At 46.4% G+C, this 19,227-nt stretch overlaps 1 protein-coding gene across 1 annotated transcript; it reads right to left on the minus strand.

Moving 5' to 3' along the window:
- Positions 1-2,137: 2,137 nt before the first annotated feature.
- Positions 2,138-16,959, minus strand: LOC148115012 (uncharacterized). The gene is made up of 6 exons (XM_087885480.1): positions 16,838-16,959; positions 14,287-14,757; positions 8,617-8,754; positions 6,310-6,366; positions 2,933-3,023; positions 2,138-2,824 (listed from the first exon to the last, which is right to left on the minus strand). The coding sequence occupies exons 1-6, from the start codon at positions 16,890-16,892 to the stop codon at positions 2,632-2,634; spliced, it is 1,005 nt and encodes a 334-aa protein (XP_087741606.1). The 5' UTR covers positions 16,893-16,959; the 3' UTR covers positions 2,138-2,631.
- Positions 16,960-19,227: the final 2,268 nt, after the last annotated feature.

Consider the following 19,227-nt stretch of genomic DNA (forward strand, 5'->3'; position numbering starts at 1 on the left):
AATCCACTTCATATTGTATCATACTTTACCGCCCATCTATTCTACCCCTCTGTGTACTATACATCTCTACATAACATTCAACTATTCTACCCCTCTGTGTACTATACATTTCTACACCACATTCAGCTAAAAGCTATCTGGGTACTTCCTAGTTTGATATTTATTCTGCACATAATCTATCCATTTCTTCCACTCCCATGCATAGGTCTCTTGAGTCCGGTCTTTTAAGTACGCTGATATCTTCGCCATTTCTGCAAAACTGGCCACCTTCAAAGTCCATTCTTCAATAGTAGGCAAAACATCCCTTTTCCAATATTGACCAATCAGTAACCTAGCTGCTGTCACCATATACAATATCAATTTTGTTTCACCCACTGAAAAACCCTTAACTATACCCAATAAAAACAATTGAGGAGAAAATTGGAGTTTTTTCTTCAGAACATTTTGCATAACCCACCAAATTTTTATCCAAAAAGCCTTCACTTTCTTGCAAGTCCACCATATAGTCTTAAGTCTCAAGTCTTAATAGCAATGTTTCTTAGCTTTGGCCCCTTAAAGTGGGTGGACTTCAGTACCCAGAATTCTGAGCCTGGTTGTTTTCTTGCAGACATTTCATGCTCCAACTGGGTAACATCATCAGTGCTAGGGAGGTAGAGGTTTGCTCCCAGCTTATGCAGGATAAGCTACTGTATATAAATAGAGAGCAAACCCCATTCCCTTGTAGCATTGATGATGTTCCCTAGTTGGGTCATGAAACGTCTGCAAGAAAACAAGGAGGTTCAGAAAACATCAAGTACCCTACAATCCCCCTCCTCCTCCTCCTCCAACTCCTCCTCCTTCTAGCACTAATTATGTTGCCTAGTTGGGTCATGAAAACATCTGCATGAAAACAACCAATTTCAGAGAGTTCCAAAGACTCCACATTTTCCTCCTCCCTCCCCCCTCCTCTCCACAAATCCCTCTTCCTTCCAGCCCTGATGATAATGTTCCCTAGTTGGGTCATGAAACATCCGCAAGAAAACAACCAAGCTCAGAGTATACCAAGGACCCCACAATTCTCCTCCTCCTCCTCCTAGCTCTGATGATGTTCCCTAGTTGGGTCATAAAACATCTACAAGAAAACAACCAAGCTCAGAGAGCACCAAGGACCCCGCATTCTGGGAGTTAGCGCATACTTCTGGAAGGTGCCATGTTGAGGAAGGCTAACGCAGAAACAGTCTTTCTGCAAAAGCTCTTACAGATCAAGTCTGATTTTTGCTCTGTCCATTTTCTAGGTCTTGATTAAGTCCTAGGCAGAAGGTCCCTCAAAGGACTTGTCCCTGATGGTAGAAGCTTCAGGATAAGATGGAATCAAAGATGGGAGATGCCGTGTCCACCTCTCCTTCTGAGACTCTCATGGGCCACGTAGCGTGTGAGGGTTTTTTGGATGAATCCAGCTAGATTGTTCCAACATGTTTTGGAGGTTCAATTTATTGAAAGACTAGTTGGATGTGTGCTTCGCTACGAAACTATGTGCTCGGGCTTGATAAATTGACACTTGCAGCCTGAAACTTAATGTAGAATGTGTAACTCCGTAGCATCGGAGTGTGTAAATAAAATGCAACTGGCAGTTGGAACAGAGGGGGAGGGGGAGTAGAGTGTCCCAGCCCGCAGCATCCATTGGTATTCATCTGGCTAGCATCCTGTCAGTGTGTGAGAGAGTTGTGGGGTGTTTGGAAACTCAAACAGTATTTGCTGTGTGAGCAAGAAGGAGACAGGAAGGAGCCTGGCCATGGCTTAGCTCAACTGTTCTGTAGTAAAGCTGCTGTGAAAGTAAAACTGAAAGTGAAACTCCTCTCCTCTGCTTGTGTTTTGCATTTGGAACAGATTACTTTTGAGGTGGGGAGGAGGAGTAGAACTCCTTAGCATCAGAGCGTGTTAATCATAATATAGGAAATACTAATGCTCTGATGGTCATTTCGGAAAATCCTTTCTTAGTGAGCACCTAGAAGCCAAGAGGAACATACCTGGCAAATTTCAAGTTTGTAGGCTTTACAGTTCTGGAGATTTCGTGATTAATGCGTGAGTGGTTTCACTTTTATATATATAGATTCAAGTTGCAGGATTATAATGGCGATCTCTTTTTGAGAAACTGGACTTTGAGTTAAACATGCTTTTTATTTTATTCTGAGACAGATTTAAAACAAAGCATCCTGTTAGTCATCACCTTACATCCGTAGCTTCTTGTCCGGCCTTCAGGTGCTTTGGAAAATAGCTGGACCTCTCTTTTTTTGTGACAACCTCTCAAATATTGGAATCCTGCTATCATGTCATTCTTAATCCCCTTTTTCATTAAACTAGACCTATCAAATTCCAGCAACCGGTCTTTATATGTTTTAGAAGTCCTAATGGCGTCACATCCAAGAATTTCCCAAGTCTGCCCTTGTTGGGTCACCAGCCTATACCAGTAGTAACTACAATGCAAGTGTGAAGGCCACCGCATCTTCCTTGCTTTCTTTTTAGTGAAAGTGTTAGTCTACACCACATCAGCCTCAGGAGGGAAGCCATAAAAGCTTCAAGTGTGAGCAAAAGGGCTCTGTTAGAAGAATGGGATTTTGAGAGATTCAGCCGGGAGAAGATGGAGTAGGTCAGCTAGTATAAATGGTCAAAGAGAGAGGTGGTAGTTCCATCTTTCCATTCGATCAAGATCTCGCCATGCTTGAGCGAAGGGGAAGGTGAGGCAGGGATGGTCTGCATCTTAGAGACGGGGCTGACCATTCCTGGTGAAAGTTGGTGTTCCTCATAGCTCATCTGCCGGCTCTTCAAAGCTAACAACTTCTTCTTCCTGGGGCCACAAGAAGCAGATCCCTTGAGTCACCCAGCGTTGCGTTATGGTGGCCATATAAAGGTCACATAAATAAAGAATGAAAATTCCACCCAGCCTAGCACTTACTTTTTGGATTGGATGTTGAACGTCAGGATGATTATCCCCAGGATGAAGGCCAGAGGGCTCAGGATAAGCAGGGTCGTTCTCCAGATGGGACCTACAGAGGAGAACGTCACAAGGACTTTAGAATAAGAGAATTGGAAGGGACTCTGTGGAGGTCTTCTAGTCCAACCCAACGCTCTAGCAGGAGACCCTATACCATTCCAGAGAAATGGCTGTCCAATCTTGTTAGTGTTCTGTCCCCGTACCCCACACGCACCCCCACAGACGGCCCGGAGTTAATAAGCCACACGACAAAACTCTTTGAAGATAAAGCTGGCAACAACCCAGTGGCTAGCTGCCAATTCAGACTTTACTCACACAAAATAAAGATTAGACTGCAAGCATTCCGATAAAACAGGCAGAGTGTCAGCAATACAAGGATTAATCCAAATGCAGTCCGATAAAGCAGGCAAAGTCCAGTAACGCAGAGATCATGGAGTATTTCCAGTTTTTGCTCGTCACAAACTGAACCGGCCACCACACCCACATTTATACCCTGTGGGGTGTGGTCTAGTGACTCAGCTAATCTCTGGCACGCCTTCCCCTCTGCTGCGCACGCTTCTCCCTGCACCTCTGTCGCGGGTCCAGCCAGCACTTATCTTCTTCATCGCTGTCCACCTGTGGCTGCGGGAACGTGCTTGTCTCTGAGCCTATCATTTGGCCTTCGGTGTCCTCCAGAGGCATTGCCAGAGAGGAGGGTCCTGGAGAGGGAGGCCTTGCCAACTCCTCTCCCTCACTCTCAGAGACTGCATCTGTCGATAGCCCAGGCTCAGGCAACGGAGCCACAACAGTTAGGAAATGATAATTTACTAACTTGTTGGGTTGACAATAAATAAACCTTAATATAGCTTTAAGACTGTATTGTTGTTCTGCATCATACTGTGTCCTGATTGGTTAGCTCTGTAGCCAATGTCTTTAAGAGGAAGCTTGAAACATGGTTAGTTTCTCTTTGCTACTCTCTGCTGAACTTTGCTGACCATTATTGATCGTTACTGCTATTTGCTGTGTTTGCTACTGTTTGCAACTGTTTATTGTGTATGACTACAACAACTGGTAAGAAGACTTTGTTATTGGAATATCCCTGGACTATTGTTTACTATCTACTGCTTTATCTGTGTATGACCTGGACTGTTTATTGGACTGTGCCTTATAAACACAACTCAGTGTATCTGTGTGTTGGCTGTGATTATTTGCAACTGCTCTCAGTCACTTTCATGTCCACACCCTTGCTACTCTAGGGATGCTCTGCGAATTCCTCAACAAATCTCTTAAAATCCTCCAGTGATGGAGCACCCACAATTTCTGGAAGCAAGATGTTCCACTGGTTAATTGTTCTGTTGAGAAATTTCTGCTTAGTTCCAGGTTGCTTCTCTCCTTGATTAGTTTCCATCCATTGCTTCTTGCTCTGCATTCAAGAGCTTTGGAGAATCGGTTGACCTTCTCTTCTTTGTGGCAGCCCCTCAAATATTGGAAGGTTGCTGTCAGTCCTTCTTTTCATAAAAATAGACATACCCAATTCCAGCAACCATTCTTTGTATATTTTAGCTTCCAGTCCCCTAATCATCTTTGTTGCTCTTCTCTACACTCTTTCTAGAAATAGAGTGTCAACATCCTTTCTTTGCTAGCTATCATTCTTCATCATTAGGACATTTTTAGTTTTCCCAACAATGTTCACTCTCGCTTTGGGTCATCAGATGCTACCAAGGACCAGCAGGGTTTTGTTCTGTCCCCAACCACACGCACACACACCAACAGACGTTCAAGAGTTAAAGACCAAACCAGCCGGCAAAATCCTTTTCCTTATGATAACGGAACTTGGCAACAACCTAGTGGCTGCCTGCCAAGAGTTTATTATTTACAAAGAGGAGAGATAACTTCTCCCCACTTCTGATACATCAAAAGAAACAGCTCAATAATTACGGAGTCAATCAAGTCCAGAGATAATCCAGCAAAGTCTATAGCAAAAGTCCGGCAATGCAGAATGGCGTGGAAGTTTTCAGCTTTGTTCGTCACAAGGTTTGACTGGCCACCACGCTCCCTTTTATACCCTGTGGGGTGTGGTCCAGTGATTTAGCCTAATCTCGGGCACGCCTTTGCTTCTGTTGCGCGCGCTTATCTCTGCGACGCTGGTGTGGATCCAGCCAAGACTCATTACCCTCATCACTGTCCACCTGTGGCTGTGTGGATGTGCTTGGCCCCGGCCCTATCTCTTGCCTTTTGGCGGACACCGAAGGCATTGCCAGAGAGGAGGGTCCTGGAGAGGGAGGCCTTGCCAACTCCTCTCCTTCACTCTCGGAGTCCTCTCCTGCCGATGACACAGGCTCAGGTAACGGAGCCACAACAGGTTTGGTACCCATTTGTCAATCTTAAAATGACCACCCCTGTCCACCAGCTGGATGATGGAAGACAAAAACACCACGGGGCAACCTTCAGCCGCATATTTTCCTCTCTGAAGACCCACAGAAGCATCTGCTGGTTTGTGGTCTTTGTAAAGTAGCATGGTTTGTGAGTTGTGACTTAACATGTGATAAGAACCCAGTCACTGCTTTTTGATAAGCCAGAGTTAAAACAAAGGGTGGCATAATGTGATGTGGGAACGCAACTGGTTTCTGATTTGTTGAAAGACAATATTCCATATTTCTGTATTTCTAACAGAATTGGTGTCACATTGGTAGATAGACAAAAAGGAGTGGCGCAGTGGCCTAGAGGTGGAGCTCTCACCTCAGATTCAGGAGGCTGTGAGTTCAATTCTAGGTAGAGGCAGATATTGCTGTCTCTCGGCACACTGAGAATATATCTGCTGAACAAAACTCCGCATTGGAAACAGGAAGGGCATCCGGTCATTAAAATACACTGCTAGCTCCATTCAGTTGCCCAGGCTCCACCCCATAAACAATTATGGGGTCGTTAAATGAAGATGATGATTGGTAGATAGACCAAAAAGCCACCTGGTTTGTCATGCAATACAAAATGGATGACTTGTGGAACCTACTGCCGAAGATGTCAAGGACTGTAAGCTTTGTTGGCCTTCAAGAGGCTAAGATAAGAGCAGGAAGGAGAAGACCTCTGTGGTTGGCTAGTTGTCCACATAGTCAAGCAACATCTCCAAGTCAGAAAACTAGATCAGGTAAGATCAAAGGTCTCGTGACTTCCAACCATCCAAAGCCACCTATCAGAAAAGAGGGATTGTGTGCATCTAAAGCTTCCAGATAGATTTCTCTTGAACAAGGAAGTTCTCAAGAAGATTCCTACGAAAGTATTGATCCTTTTAAAAAAAAAAAATCTTTCTATTCCTGCAACTATCACAACATCTCTCTTACTTCTAACATCCAGTTTCTTACCTAGATTTGGGGGACCAGTAGCCTTCTCCTGGTGCTTTTGATGTGGAGGATATGTTTCTGGAGAGAAAAAATGAAGAGAAGGAGATAGAATGGAACAGAGAACTTCAGAATGGAGACCCAGGAAGAATCTCCGTTTACCGAGGCCAAACTTGACACAACACACCCACTACCATGTTGTTTGCTGGATTTCAAATTCTCTCCCTGTGCACACCCTGCTGATGTTTGCAAAGCCATTGTTTATAGCTTAGTAGGTTGTGTAAACCCCGAGTAAACACATCGTTCTAAGCCATGGTTTCTTTCAACTACAGCAACAAACACTCCGATGCTTCAACAATTGTGGGTGGTTCAGCAAACCATGATTCGGCAAAGGGGGTTTGTGCAAAGTGTGGCTGGAGCCAGAAGCTGGGTGGCATTCTCATCTTAAATTTTGAGTTGCTTTGGTCTCCCCTCAATTGCAGGATTTAATCAGATTCATTTGGCAAGATGGTTACCCTAAAGCCGAGATGGCGAACCTGTGGCACGGGTGCCAGAGGTGGCACGCAGAGCCCTCTCTGTGGCAGGGGTGAAATGCTCCCGGTTCGGACCAGTTCGGAGAACCGGTAGCGATGGCGGCGCGAGGCTCCGCCCATCTGCCCGGTCGTCGTTACTTCCTAGTTTTAACCAGGAAGTAACTTGTTTTTTACCCTCTGCACGTGCACAGAGGGTTGAAGCGCGCACATGCACAGCGCATGCACTTCTGAACCAGTTGGGAAGGTAAGTAGATTTCACCCCTGCTCTGTGGACATGTGCACCATTACCAGCTGCTCTTCTGATTTCTGATGCGCCAGCCAGCTGGTCTTCGCGGCTGCTGGAGCGCCGGAAAACGGCCGAAAACGGCCAATAAACAAGCCAATTTTTGGGTCTTTTTCCGGTGCTCCAGCACCTGTGAAGACAAGCTGGCAATTTAGGATTGCATTGGCTTTTTTTGCCTTCTGCCCCACACTGCTGGCTCCTATTGAACTGGTTGTCCACTAAGACTCCAAGATCCCTCTCCCAGTCCCTGCTCTTAAGCCTGGTTTCACTTCAACTCCCAGAATTCCCCCCGCCCGGAATCGGTGTCTTTCAAGACATGGGGAAGATTTTATGTACGGTTAGAAAAGAAATATGAATAAAAGTTAATAGATAAATGATTTAGATAAGTAGAAAGCTAAATGAGGGAGAGGATAAGAAAGAAATAGAAACTCAGAGGACACCAGAGTAAATGGAAAAAGGGGATGCGGGGCTGGGGGGAAGAAAGAAGATTAGAAGGAGAATGAAGGTTTAAATGATTTATTCAGTTAGGGTCCCAATCTAAAATTTGTTACTAACGGTTCTGTGGGCGTGGCTTGGTGGGGGGGGTAATGTGACTGGATGGGCGTTCGGTGAAGAGGTTGTAAAAAATGCTTTCAAAAGGCTCTGACGATCCCAGCTTGGATCATCAGAGGCATTTAAAAGAAAAGTCCTTTTTTTCTTTTAAATGCCTCTGACTATCCAAGCTGAGTTGCCTGATCATCGGAGGCTTTTTTCCTTTTAAATGCCTCTGACGATCCAAGCTGAGTTGCCTGATCATCGGAGGCTTTTTTCCTTTTAAATGCCTCTGACGATCCCAGCTGAGTTGCCTGATCATCGGAGGCTTTTTTTCTTTTAAATGCCTCTGACGATCCAAGCTGAGTTGCCTGATTTTAGAAAAGCATCTGCCGATCAGGCAACTCAGCTTGGATCGTCAGAGGCATTTAAAAGAAAAAAAGCCTCTGATGATCCCGCTGCTCAGCTGGGCATGGGGGGGGGCAGGGATTTTTGCTACTGGTTCTCCGAACCACCCGCCTCCATCGCTACCAGATCGGGCGATCCGGTCCAAACCGGGAGCATTTCACCCCTGGTCCCACTGTTGGTTGCTTTAAAAGAGGATCAGACGAGTTTCAAAAAGACCCTCCTCTAGATGCAGCCAATTTTTCAGTATCGGTGACTGAGAAAGAGTTGTCGACATGACCTCAGTGTAGATCAAGATAGGGGTGAGTTTTGGATCTTGAACTTCTGGCTGCTGTTTTAATTTTTGGGACTCCTTCCCTGGACACCCCTTAGCATGAGGGCTACGCTAGGTTCTCATTAACAGTAACAGAGCTGGAAGGGACCTTGGAGGTCATCTAGTCCAACCCCCTGCTCATGTAGGAAACCTATACTAGGGATTCGAACCACCGAACTGCCGACCTTTCTGATGGACAAGTTCAGCGTCTTAGCCCACTGAGCCACCTAGCCAGGCTTTTACCTTGATGGCACCTCCATACTCACCGTTATCTGCTTCAAGGTGTCTATTGTCGGATATTGGAAGTCCGCTGATCACATAGGACTGACTTTCCAAATGGATCATTGAGAACGTCGTGGCCTTCACAGAAGGGGTGTGGATCTCTAGGGAACCAACTGTTTTATCTGCAAAAAAAATTAAAAGGTTCTCAGAAAGTTAGAAGTTCTATCTTTTCTTCCGTGCATCCAAGACACAGAACAGAATAGAATTCTTTATTGGCCAAGTGTTATTGGACACACAAGAAGTTTGTCTCCGGTGCATAAGAAGAGTTGTGGGGTCCTTGGTGCTCTCTGAGCTTGGTTGTTTTCTCGCAGACGTTTCATGACCCAACTAGATAACATCATCAGTACTAGAAGGGAGTGGGATTTGAAGAGAGGAGGAGGAGGAGGAGGAGGAGAAATAATGTTGAGTCCTTGGTGCTCTCTGAGCTTGGTTGTTTTCTGGCAGACGTTTCATGACCCAATTAGGTAACATTATCAGTATTAGAAGAGAGTGCGGTTTTGCTGTCTTTCTATGCTAGTGGCTTGCTCTGTCAGTATTGGTTGGAATCTTCTTGGTGATTCCTAATTAGGCTATTGTTTACTGTTCGATTGTTTATTTGAGTTGGGACTTCTTAATTGGGTTGTTTATTAACTGATTGTTGGTCTAGTACTAATATTGTTGATATTCTCTGGTTATCTGGGTGTGGATGATCTCTGGAGGGCTCGGGATAGGGGTTGCTCCTCTATCCTGGTCCTGTTAGACCTCTCAGCGGCTTTTGATACCATCGACCATGGTATCATGTTGCACCGGTTGGAGGGGTTGGGGGTGGGGGGCACTGTTTTGCGGTGGTTCTCCTCCTACCTCTCTGACCGGTTGCAATCTGTGTTGACAGGGGGGCAGCGGTCGACCCCGAGGCACCTTGCTTGTGGGGTGCCACAAGGGTCGATCCTCTCGCCCCTTCTGTTCAACATTTATGTAAAGCCGCTGGGTGAGATCATCCATTGGTTCGGGGTGGAGTTCCATCAGTACGCTGATGACACCCAGCTGTACATCTCCACCCCAGGCCACCCAACGGTGCCCTTGAAGTGATGTCCCAGTGCCTGGAGGCCATGCGGGCCTGGATGGGGAGGAACAGGCTCCGACTCAACCCCTCCAAGACCGAGTGGCTGTGGCTTCCGGCGTCCCAATATAGCCAGCTGACACCATCGCTGGCTATTGGGGGCGAATTACTCGCTCCCACGGAGAGGGCTTGTAACTTGGGCGTCCTCCTGGATGCACGGCTGTCTTTAGAAGATCATTTGACGGCCGTGGCCAGGGGGGCTTTTTATCAGGTTCGCCTGATACGCCAGTTACGCCCCTTTCTAGATCGGGACTCCCTACGCACAGTCACTCAAGCACTCGTCACTTCCCGCCTGGACTACTGCAACGCTCTCTACATGGGGCTCCCCCTGGGGTGCACCCGGAGGCTCCAGCTGGTCCAGAACGCGGCTGCGCAGGGGATTATGGGGGCGACGAGGCGCTCCCATGTGACACCTCTCCTGCACGAGCTGCAGTGGCTCCCGGTGGTCTTCCGGGTGCGCTTCAAGGTGTTGGTGACCACCTTTAAAGCACTCCATGGTTTAGGGCCGGGGTATTTACGAGACCGCCTTCTGCTACCGATAACCTCCCACCGGCCAGTACGCTCGCACAGAGTGGGCCTCCTCAGGGTGCCGTCAGCCAGACAATGTCGGCTGGCGACCCCCAGGGGGAGAGCCTTCTCTGTGGCGGCGCCCACCCTCTGGAACAACCTCCCCCCAGAGATACGTACAATAACAGACCTCCGAATTTTTCGTCGGGCCCTGAAAACCTATTTATTTCAACTAGCTGGGCTGGCTTGAGTTAAATTTTAAATTGATTTTAAATTGGGTTGTTTTAATTTACGGCCAAAATATTTAATTATTTTAAATTGCTTTTAAATTTTGTATGTTCTGTTTTTTACTCTGGCTGTTCATTACCCTGAGTCCTATTGGAGAAGGGCAGTATAGAAATGGAAACAAACAAATAAATAAATAAATAAATATGTGCTTTGCCTGTGTGCCTAAGCCGCTTGCGTGCAGTGCTGAAAATGGAGCACTTAGAAGCTCAGCTGCTTACCTTCCAAGTCAGCAACGGTAAGTAGAACAGCGAAGGGGAGGGGGAAATCAGCTGTGTCGCACAATTGAGATGAGCTAGAAAGCAGGAAATAAAGGACAGGGTAGAGTGGGGGGCGGGTGGGTGGGGCCAACTGATCATCGGCGCTACTGGTCCGAACCGGCTGAATACCACCTCTGTTGACACTCATGTTGTAGACCAGTGGTCACCAACTGGTGGTCCATGCGAAAATGTTGGTGGTCCGTAGAAAAATTATTTGCATTTTTTTATATTGCACTAAATCAGGGGTCCTGAAACTAAGACCCCTGAGCCAGATACGTGCAATGAATGTTTGTGTTGCTGCAGAGTCTCTCACTTCGGGGTCTTCTTGTGTGGGTCGGAGGGAGGCAGAAATTCCGACTAGGGGTCTGCTTCGGCCTCCTGGTGCAGGGCTTTGGGTGAAGGCTGGAGGGAAGAGCCGCTGGTGGCAAAGAGCCGGAGAGCCTTGTTCCAGTGGGACTGCATCATGGCCTGGAACTGGCTGACCATCTCAGCCCTCTGAGCCTCCAGGCGCCGATACCTGGCCTTGCACTCCCGCAGGTCTTCCCTCTGCTTGGAAAGCCTATGCTCCTAGTCCTCAGTGAGGTGCTTCTGCTGAGCCTCCTTCTCAGTCAGATTCAATTTGAACTGAGCTGTTTTGCCAACTCTTTCTCATTGGCGGCTGCTTAGCTCCAGCAACTGCTTCCTGTTGGGGCCCTAAGGAGTCCAGGCGGGGAGGCGAGGAGGGGCTGGCAGGGGAGGGGTGAGTAGAGGCCGTCGAGGCGCCCCTCGATGTGAGTGATATAGCCATTGAGTTGGCCACGCCCACCCAGTCACATGACCACCTAGCCACGCCCACCCAGCCGGTCATTAGGCAGATTGCTTAACGCATTGTAAGCCGCCCTGAGTTTCCGGAGAAGGGCGGCATATAAATCAAATTAAAAAAAAAAAAAAGATCATATTAGTGGTCCGTGGGATTTAAAATTATGAATTTAATGGTCCCTGAGGTCTGAAAGGTTGGGGACCCCTGTTCTAGACTATAAAAACTACAATTCTTGCAGGGCAGCAGGGTCTGTGATGCTGTGGGTGGGTTGAAAAAAGGAAGTGTTCAGAGTGTGATGGGCTGTGAGAATTACCTTGGGGGAGAAGAGCCGCAACCTGGGGAAGGGATAAGAGATCGCTCAGCCCACAAAAGGAATGGGAGTATGGATTGTCCTCCACTTACAACAGTGCATTTAGTAACCGTTCAAAGTTACAACAGTACTGAAAAAAAGTGATTTATGGACATTTTTCACACTCACAAGCATGGTATAGCATCCCTCAGGGTCACGTGATCAAAATTTGGATGCTTGTCAACTGGTTCGTATTTATGACGGTTGCAGTGTCCGGGGGTCACGTGATCCCCCTTTTGCGACCTTCTGACAAGCAAAGTCAATGGGGAAGACAGATTCACTTAACAACCGTGTTACTAACTTAACGACTGCAGCGATTCTCTTAAGAACGGTGGCAAGTAAGGTCGTAAAATGGGGGCCAAACTCCCAACTGCCTCACTTAGCAACCAAAATTTTGGGCTCCTTTGTGTTCCTAAGTCAAGGACTGCCTGTAGAGAAAGCATTTTATAGAAGGGACCCTCCCTAGTTCTCCAAGAAGTAAAGTTAAGGGAGAGGGGGGAAATGCTTTTAGACTTGCAAGATTCTATTACTATAACCTTACAATAAAAGTAGCATTAGTACTCATAGATTAGTTTTTCTGTCTGATCTACCTCAAAGAGTTGACATGCAGCAAGGAGTACAGTACAGGTAGTCCCCAACTTATGACCAATTTCCGTTGCTAAGCACGACGGTTGTTAAGGGAGTCCCACTTTGCAATCTTTTTGCCACTATTTTTAATAGCGCTAGCACTAACAATAGCATTTAGACTTATATACCGCTTCACAGTAATTTATAAGCGGTTTACAGAGTCAGCCTCTTGCCCCCAACACTCTGGGTCCTCATTTTACCGACCTCGGAAGGACGGAAAGCTGAATCAACCTTGAACTGGTGAGAATCGAACTCCTGGCAGTGGGCAGAGTCAGCCTGCAATATTGTATTCTAACCACTGTGCCACCACGGCTATTTAAGCGAATCGTTGCAGTTGTTAAGTTAATCACACAGTCATTAAATGAATCCAGCTGCCCCCTGCTGAGTTCGCTTGTCAGAATAGTGACCACTTGAATGCAGTACTGCAGGCTAACTCTGCCCACTGCTAGAAGTTCGATCTGGACTGGCTCAAGGTTGACTCAGCCTTGCATCTTTCTGTGGTCAATAAAACGAGGACCCAGATTGTTGGGGGCTGATTCTGTAAATCACTTAAGACTGTAACGCGCTGTAAAGTGGTATATAAGTGCTATTGCTAAGTTGCCTGTCTGTCTGTCTCTCTGTCTCTCTATCTTCATCTCTCTCTCTCTCTCTCTCTCAATCCATCCATCCATCTATCTATCTGTCTATCTATCTATCTATCCATCCATCCATCCATCTATCTATCATCTATCTATCTATCTTTCCAGCTATCTACCTACAGTACCTACCTATTTTACCGATCATCTATCTATCTATCTATCTATCTATCTATCTATCTATCTATCTATCTATCTATCTATCTATCTATCTCTATCTATCTATCTATCTATCTATCTATCTATCTATCTATCTATCTATCTATCTATCTATCTATCTATCTATCATCTATCTCTATGTATGTATGTATGTATGTATGTACCTACCTACCTACCTACCTATCTATTGATCTATCTATCTGTCTGTCTGTCATCTATCTATCTATCTAGCTAGCTAGCTAGCTAGCTATCATCTATCTATCATCTATCTCTATGTATGTATGTATGAACCTACCTGCCTACCTGCCTGCCTGCCTATCTCTCTCTCTCTCTCTCTCTCTCTCTATCTATCTACTATCTCTATGTATGTATGTATGTATGTATGTACCTACCTACCTACCTACCTATCTATCTATTGATCTATTGATCTATCTGTCTGTCATCTATCTATCTATCTATCTATCTATCTATCTATCTATCTATCTATCTATCTATCTATCTATCTATCTATCTATCTATCTATCAGTCATGATGGCACAGTAGTTATAATGCAGTATTGCAGGCTAGGTCTGCTCACTGCTAGCAGTTCAATCCTGCCTGGCTCAAGGTTGACTCAGCCTTCCATCCTTCCGAGGTCGGTAAAACGAGGACCCACATTGTTGGGAGGAATTTGCTGACTCTGGAAACCACTCAGAGAGGGCTGGAAAGCACTATGGAGCAGTATATAAGTCTAAGAAGTGCTATTGCTATAAATCCATGCCAATTGCCAAATATCCTAATTGTGATCGTACGACGGTGGGGACTCTACGATCATCATAAGCGCGAGGTGTAATTCACTTTCTTCAGGGACGTTGTAACTTCAAACGATTGCTAAATGAATGGTCATACGTCGAGGACTATCTGTATTCCGTGAAAACATCCATCGTCGGCTTACTTTCGGATCCACCCTCCAAGCCATCCAAGGAGGCTTCTCTTGGCTCGCCGAGTCCAGCGTCTCTCGCCAGCTCCGTGGCACAGATGATTAACCCCGTGCCAGTCTTCCACTTGCTGAACCTGTCTTTCTCCCGGGACAGGAAAGCACTGTGTCCTCCGGGCTTCACGCTGAGATGAAGGCTGCGTCCTTGTAAAGTCAAATGGCCCTTCTTGCTGCACGACCAGGCCTGAAGTGCCCCCTCCTCACAGGGCGCCAACTGGGCTACTGCCAATTCTTCCGCGTTGGAGACGGCCAGGCACTCCCTGGTGTGTTGGTTGACCACGGCCAAGGCCTCTCCGTCCCAGCTCCACTGATGCTCTGAGGAGTGGGCCTTGCATTCGGACAGGCTGACCCTCTCGGCTTTGTGAGGCGAGGCGTGGATGCACTTCTGCAGGCGGACATTTTGGATGAGAAAGCTGCGCCCTCCCAGATCTGGGGGTGAATAAAGAAAGCGTTATGTTTACAAGGGATGAGAGCAGGAGTCTCTTTGAGGAATCTTTTCAGGAACTGGGAGTTTCTTTGATTAATATAACCAGTTTGGTCTAATGCAGGAGGAGTGGGATTCAGCCGGTTCGTCACGTTTCGGGTGAACTGGTAGTTGTTACCTGTGGCTTGGTCCGCCCACTCTCCCTGGCGCTATCCTGTCTTATTTAGCTGCGTTTTTTTAAGCCGCGCACATGTGTGCAAGCGTGTGCACGAGCAAAGTTCATGCACAGAAGGCCACGCGGATGTGGGTGCGTTCATATTTTCGGTGCTGGGGCGAACCGGTTGTTAAATTATATGAAGCCCACCTCTGGTCTCATGGTTTAAGGCACGAGTCTAGAAAGCAAGAGGTGATGAGTTCTAGTCCTGCCTTGGCCATGAAAACCGGCTGGGTGACTTTCGGCCAATCACCAGGAGACTGTGAGTTCTAGTCCCGCCTTAGGCAGGAAAGCTGGCTGGGTGGCTTACGGCCAGTCCCTCTCTCCCAGCCCAACCTACCTCACAGGGCTGTTGTTGTTGTGGGGGAAATAGGAAGAAGGAGGAATATTAGCTAGAGTTATTTGAAGAAATAATAAAGGGAGAATATATACATTAAATAAATAAACAAAGCAAGTTAATGGAGAATCCAGATTCACTTAACAACCGTGTTACTAATTTAACAACTGCAGTGATTCACTTAACGATTAACAGATTGAAAGAGTTGGAAGGGACCTTGTAGGTCATCTAGTCCAACCCCACCCCACCCTGCCCATTCGTAAAATGGGGCAAAACTCACTTAACTGGCTTAGCAACAGATGTTTTGGGCTCAATTTTAGTTGTATATCAAGAACTACGTACAGGGTGACCAAAAAATTCCAAATGACTATTGTGAAAGCACAATAGAAGTTCCGCTGTTTTTTTTTTTTGTGCGATGCAAATACAGGTGGTCCTTGACTTACAACAGTTCGTTTAGTGACTGTTCGAATTTGTAACGCCACTGACGCCCATTAACTCTACTCGTCAGGTCGCAAAAGGGGATGACGACCCCCAGGACACTGCAACTGTCTTAAACATGAGTCAGTTACCAAGCTACTATTCTGTCCTGTCCTGTCCTGTCGTGTCCTGTCCTGTCCTCTATTTTCCTTCCTCCTCCTCCTCCTCCTCCTCCTCCTCCTCCTCCTCCTCCTCCTCCTTCTCCTCCTCCTCCTCCTCCTCCTCTTCTTCTTCTTCCTTCCTTCCTTCTTTCCTTTCTTCCTCCCTCCCTCCCTCCCTCCCTCCCTCCCTCCCTCCCTCCCTCCTTCCTTCCTTCCTTCCTCCTCCTCCTCCTCCTCCTCCTCCTCCTCCTCCTCCTCCTCCTTCTTCTTCTTCTTCTTCTTCTTCTTCTTCTTCTTCTTCTTCTTCTTCTATGATTTATCCTCCAGTCCCCTAATTTAGTTAACCTGTTCCTTATTTTTGACAATTATGAGTGAGTCCCACAGCCAACCTAATCTTTCTCCTAGAGAACTGGGACTGTTATCACAAGGATTTGATTCTCATAATTTTCTTGAAAGGTAAACCAGCTTGAGAACGTGACCTCTGTCAAGTTTTCATGGTTGATTTAGATTTCAAAGTGTGTCCTCCTTCAACACGGTTGTTTAGGATGTCCTGTGAACTGAAGAAGTTTCTTGGACGAGAAGCGAAACGTCTTCAAGGAAAAAAACAAGGAAGCCCAGTTGCCTCTCGAAAATGCACTTTTGGGACAACCATGGATGCCTGAGAATCTCCGTAGACATTTAGGATGTACCGTTTGCGAGATTTTTCCTAAAAACTTTTCCCTGCCTCGATTCCCCTTAATTCAAATAGCCTTTTACTGCACACAGGGACTTACAAAGTCCTTTCGTTGCCAGGGGCATCCAACCCACCACAAAAGACACAAGAAGTTTTCCCCGCAGAAATAAAAACCGAGCGGGATTCCTTGAAGGGAAAAATATTTCATTTGCGCTTAATCGGATTGATAAGCAGAATTAATAGAAAATCAATTAAAGAAGCCACGGCGGAATAACGCACTTACCCTTCAGCCAAGAAAGGAAGATTATCCACCTCAAGCTTCCCTTAAAAAGCACCATTGTCGCTTGCCAAAGAAAGTGTGTGTGTGTGTGTGTGTGTGTGTGTGTGTGTGTGTGAGTGAGTGAGTGAGTGCATCCGTGTGTGCATTTGTGCATAAGCAATTGGCCAGGGGGGTGGGGGGGAGGCAGTTTATAAAAGAACAAACTGTACTGCAAAAGAGAAACCCAGTGAGTTTCCTTTCAGTCCCCAAACTGGCAGCACTTTAAGAAAAAAAATGTTAAACAGCAAAATGCATCATTTAAGAAAACAAAATACACCGCTCAAAAAAATAAAGGGAACACAAGCAGAAGACATCCGAGATCTGAATGAATGAAATAGCTTTGTTAAATACTTTGTTCGTTACTGTTGTGGCTCCGACCCCCGAGGCCGACTTATCGGAGGGAGAAGGCTCCGAACATGAAGGAGAGGAGTTGGCCAGGCCTCCCTCTCCAGGACCCTCCTCTCTGGCAATGCCTCAGGTGTTTCCCGTAGGAGAAGAGATTGGCCAGGAGCCAGGTATCTCCTCACAGTCGGACAGTGAAGGAGATAAGTCTTGGCTGGATCCACGCCAGCATTGGAGAGACAAGCGCACGCAACAGAAAAGGAGGTGTGCCAGAGATTAAGCTGAGTCCCCACACACCACAGGGGATATAAGGGGGTGAGGTGGCCATTCAGACTCTGTGATGGACAAAACTAACTACTATCGAGTCACATTGCATCTTTGGAAACAACGTTATCTGCCTTGGATTTAATTACAGACTGGACTTGACAATTCTTGAACTGTGTGAATCTTGTTTATGAGTAAAGTTCTTGGCAAGCAGCTACTGGGTTGCTGCCAATCCTCTTATCGAAAGAATTTGTTGTCTGTCAGTTTATTTAACCCCCGGCTGTCTGTTTGTGTGCATGTGTGAGACGGGGACAGAACAGTTACATACAGTAGTTTTGTGTTCCCTTTAGTTGCTTGAGCAGTGTATAAACTACTGTATGTAAAGAACAAAGTATTTAATAAGGCTATTTCATTCATTCAGATCTCGGATGTCTTCTGCTTCTGTTCCATTTATTTTTTTGAGCAGTATATTTTGGGGGGGCGGAATGAGAAGATGAGCAAGGGGGGAGAGTCCCATCAGAGGAAGAGATTGGTGCTATGGGAGGCAGGGAGGGGTAGAATTGGAAAAGAGGTGCCAATTTTTCATTGTGTGTGTTTTGTTGTCCTTGGTACTAACCGAGCTTGGTGGGTTTTTTGGAGTCGTTTCATTACCCAACTAGGTAACATCACCCGTGCTAGAAGGGAATGGGATTGGTGGAGAAGAGAAGAAGAGGAGGAGGAGGAAGACTGTGAGGTCCTAAGTGATCTCTGAGCTAAATGGTTTGCTTCAGAGGTGGGTTTCAGCAGGTTCTGACCAGTTCTGGAGAACCGGTAGCGGAAATTTTGAGTAGTTTGGAGAACCAGTAGTAAACATTCTGACTGGCCCCGCCCCCATCTATTCTCTGCCTCCCAAGTCCCAGCTGATCGGGAGGAAATGGGGATTTTGCAGTAACCTTCCCCTAGATTGGGGAGGGAATGGAGATTTTGCAGTATTCTTCCCCTGCCACGCCCACCAAGCCATGCCCACCAAGCCACACCCACAGAACCGGTAGAAATTTTTTTTGAAACCACTGGTTACCTTGCAGACATTTTATTACCTAACTAGGTAACATCATCAGTACGTGATTAGAGTGGGTTTGAGGAGGTAAGGGGAAGGAAGAAGACTGTGAGGTTCTTAGTGTTCTCTGAGCTTGGCTGATTGCTTGCAGACGTTTTGTTACCCAACTAGGTAACATTAACATTAGAAGAGCCTTGGTGGCGCAGCAGACTAAAGTGCTGGTAAGTAGCACCAGCTGCCTGCAATTACTGCAAGTTCAAATCTCACCAGGCTCAAGGTTGACTCAGCCTTCCATCCTTCCGAGGTAGGTAAAATGAGGACCCAGATTGTGGGGGCAATAAGCTGACTTTGTATAAAAAAAGAACACCGCTTGCGGGGGGAGACCGAAAGCCCTACTAAGCAGGTATATACAAAAGTATGAAAGCTATTGCTTAACGCATTGTAAGTCTCCGGAGAAGGACGGCATTTAAATCGAACCAATAAATAAATAATAAATAAATAAACATCGTGAGTGCTAGAAGGGAGTGGGTTATGCTCTCTGTTTATATATTAATGGCTCATTCTGTCAGTTTTGGTGCAAGTGTTATTGTTGGTGCCTTGAATAGGCTGTTTGAGTGTTTGTCTCAGTTGATAGTTCCTTGATTGGGATATTGTTTACTTCTTGATTGTTGGGGGAGGAGGAGGAGGAGGAGGAGGAGGAGGAGGAGGAGGA

The sequence above is a fragment of the Pantherophis guttatus genome, chromosome 2, assembly GCF_059756535.1.
Source record: "Pantherophis guttatus breed Tessera chromosome 2, ASM5975653v1, whole genome shotgun sequence".
Lineage (NCBI taxonomy): Eukaryota > Metazoa > Chordata > Lepidosauria > Squamata > Colubridae > Pantherophis > Pantherophis guttatus.

What these genes read in the sequence shown, in the direction of transcription:
- LOC148115012 (XM_087885480.1), bottom strand. Translation starts at nt 16,892, where the DNA reads ATGGTGCTTTTTAAGGGAAGCTTGAGGTGGATAATCTTCCTTTCTTGG. An exon ending in CTTGGAGGGTGGATCCGAAA is followed by an intron (nt 8,755 to 14,286) that starts GTAAGCCGACGA and finishes TTTTTTTTGCAG; the next exon opens with ATAAAACAGTTGGTTCCCTA. An exon ending in TTCAACATCCAATCCAAAAA is followed by an intron (nt 2,825 to 2,932) that starts GTAAGTGCTAGG and finishes TTGTGGCCCCAG; the next exon opens with GAAGAAGAAGTTGTTAGCTT.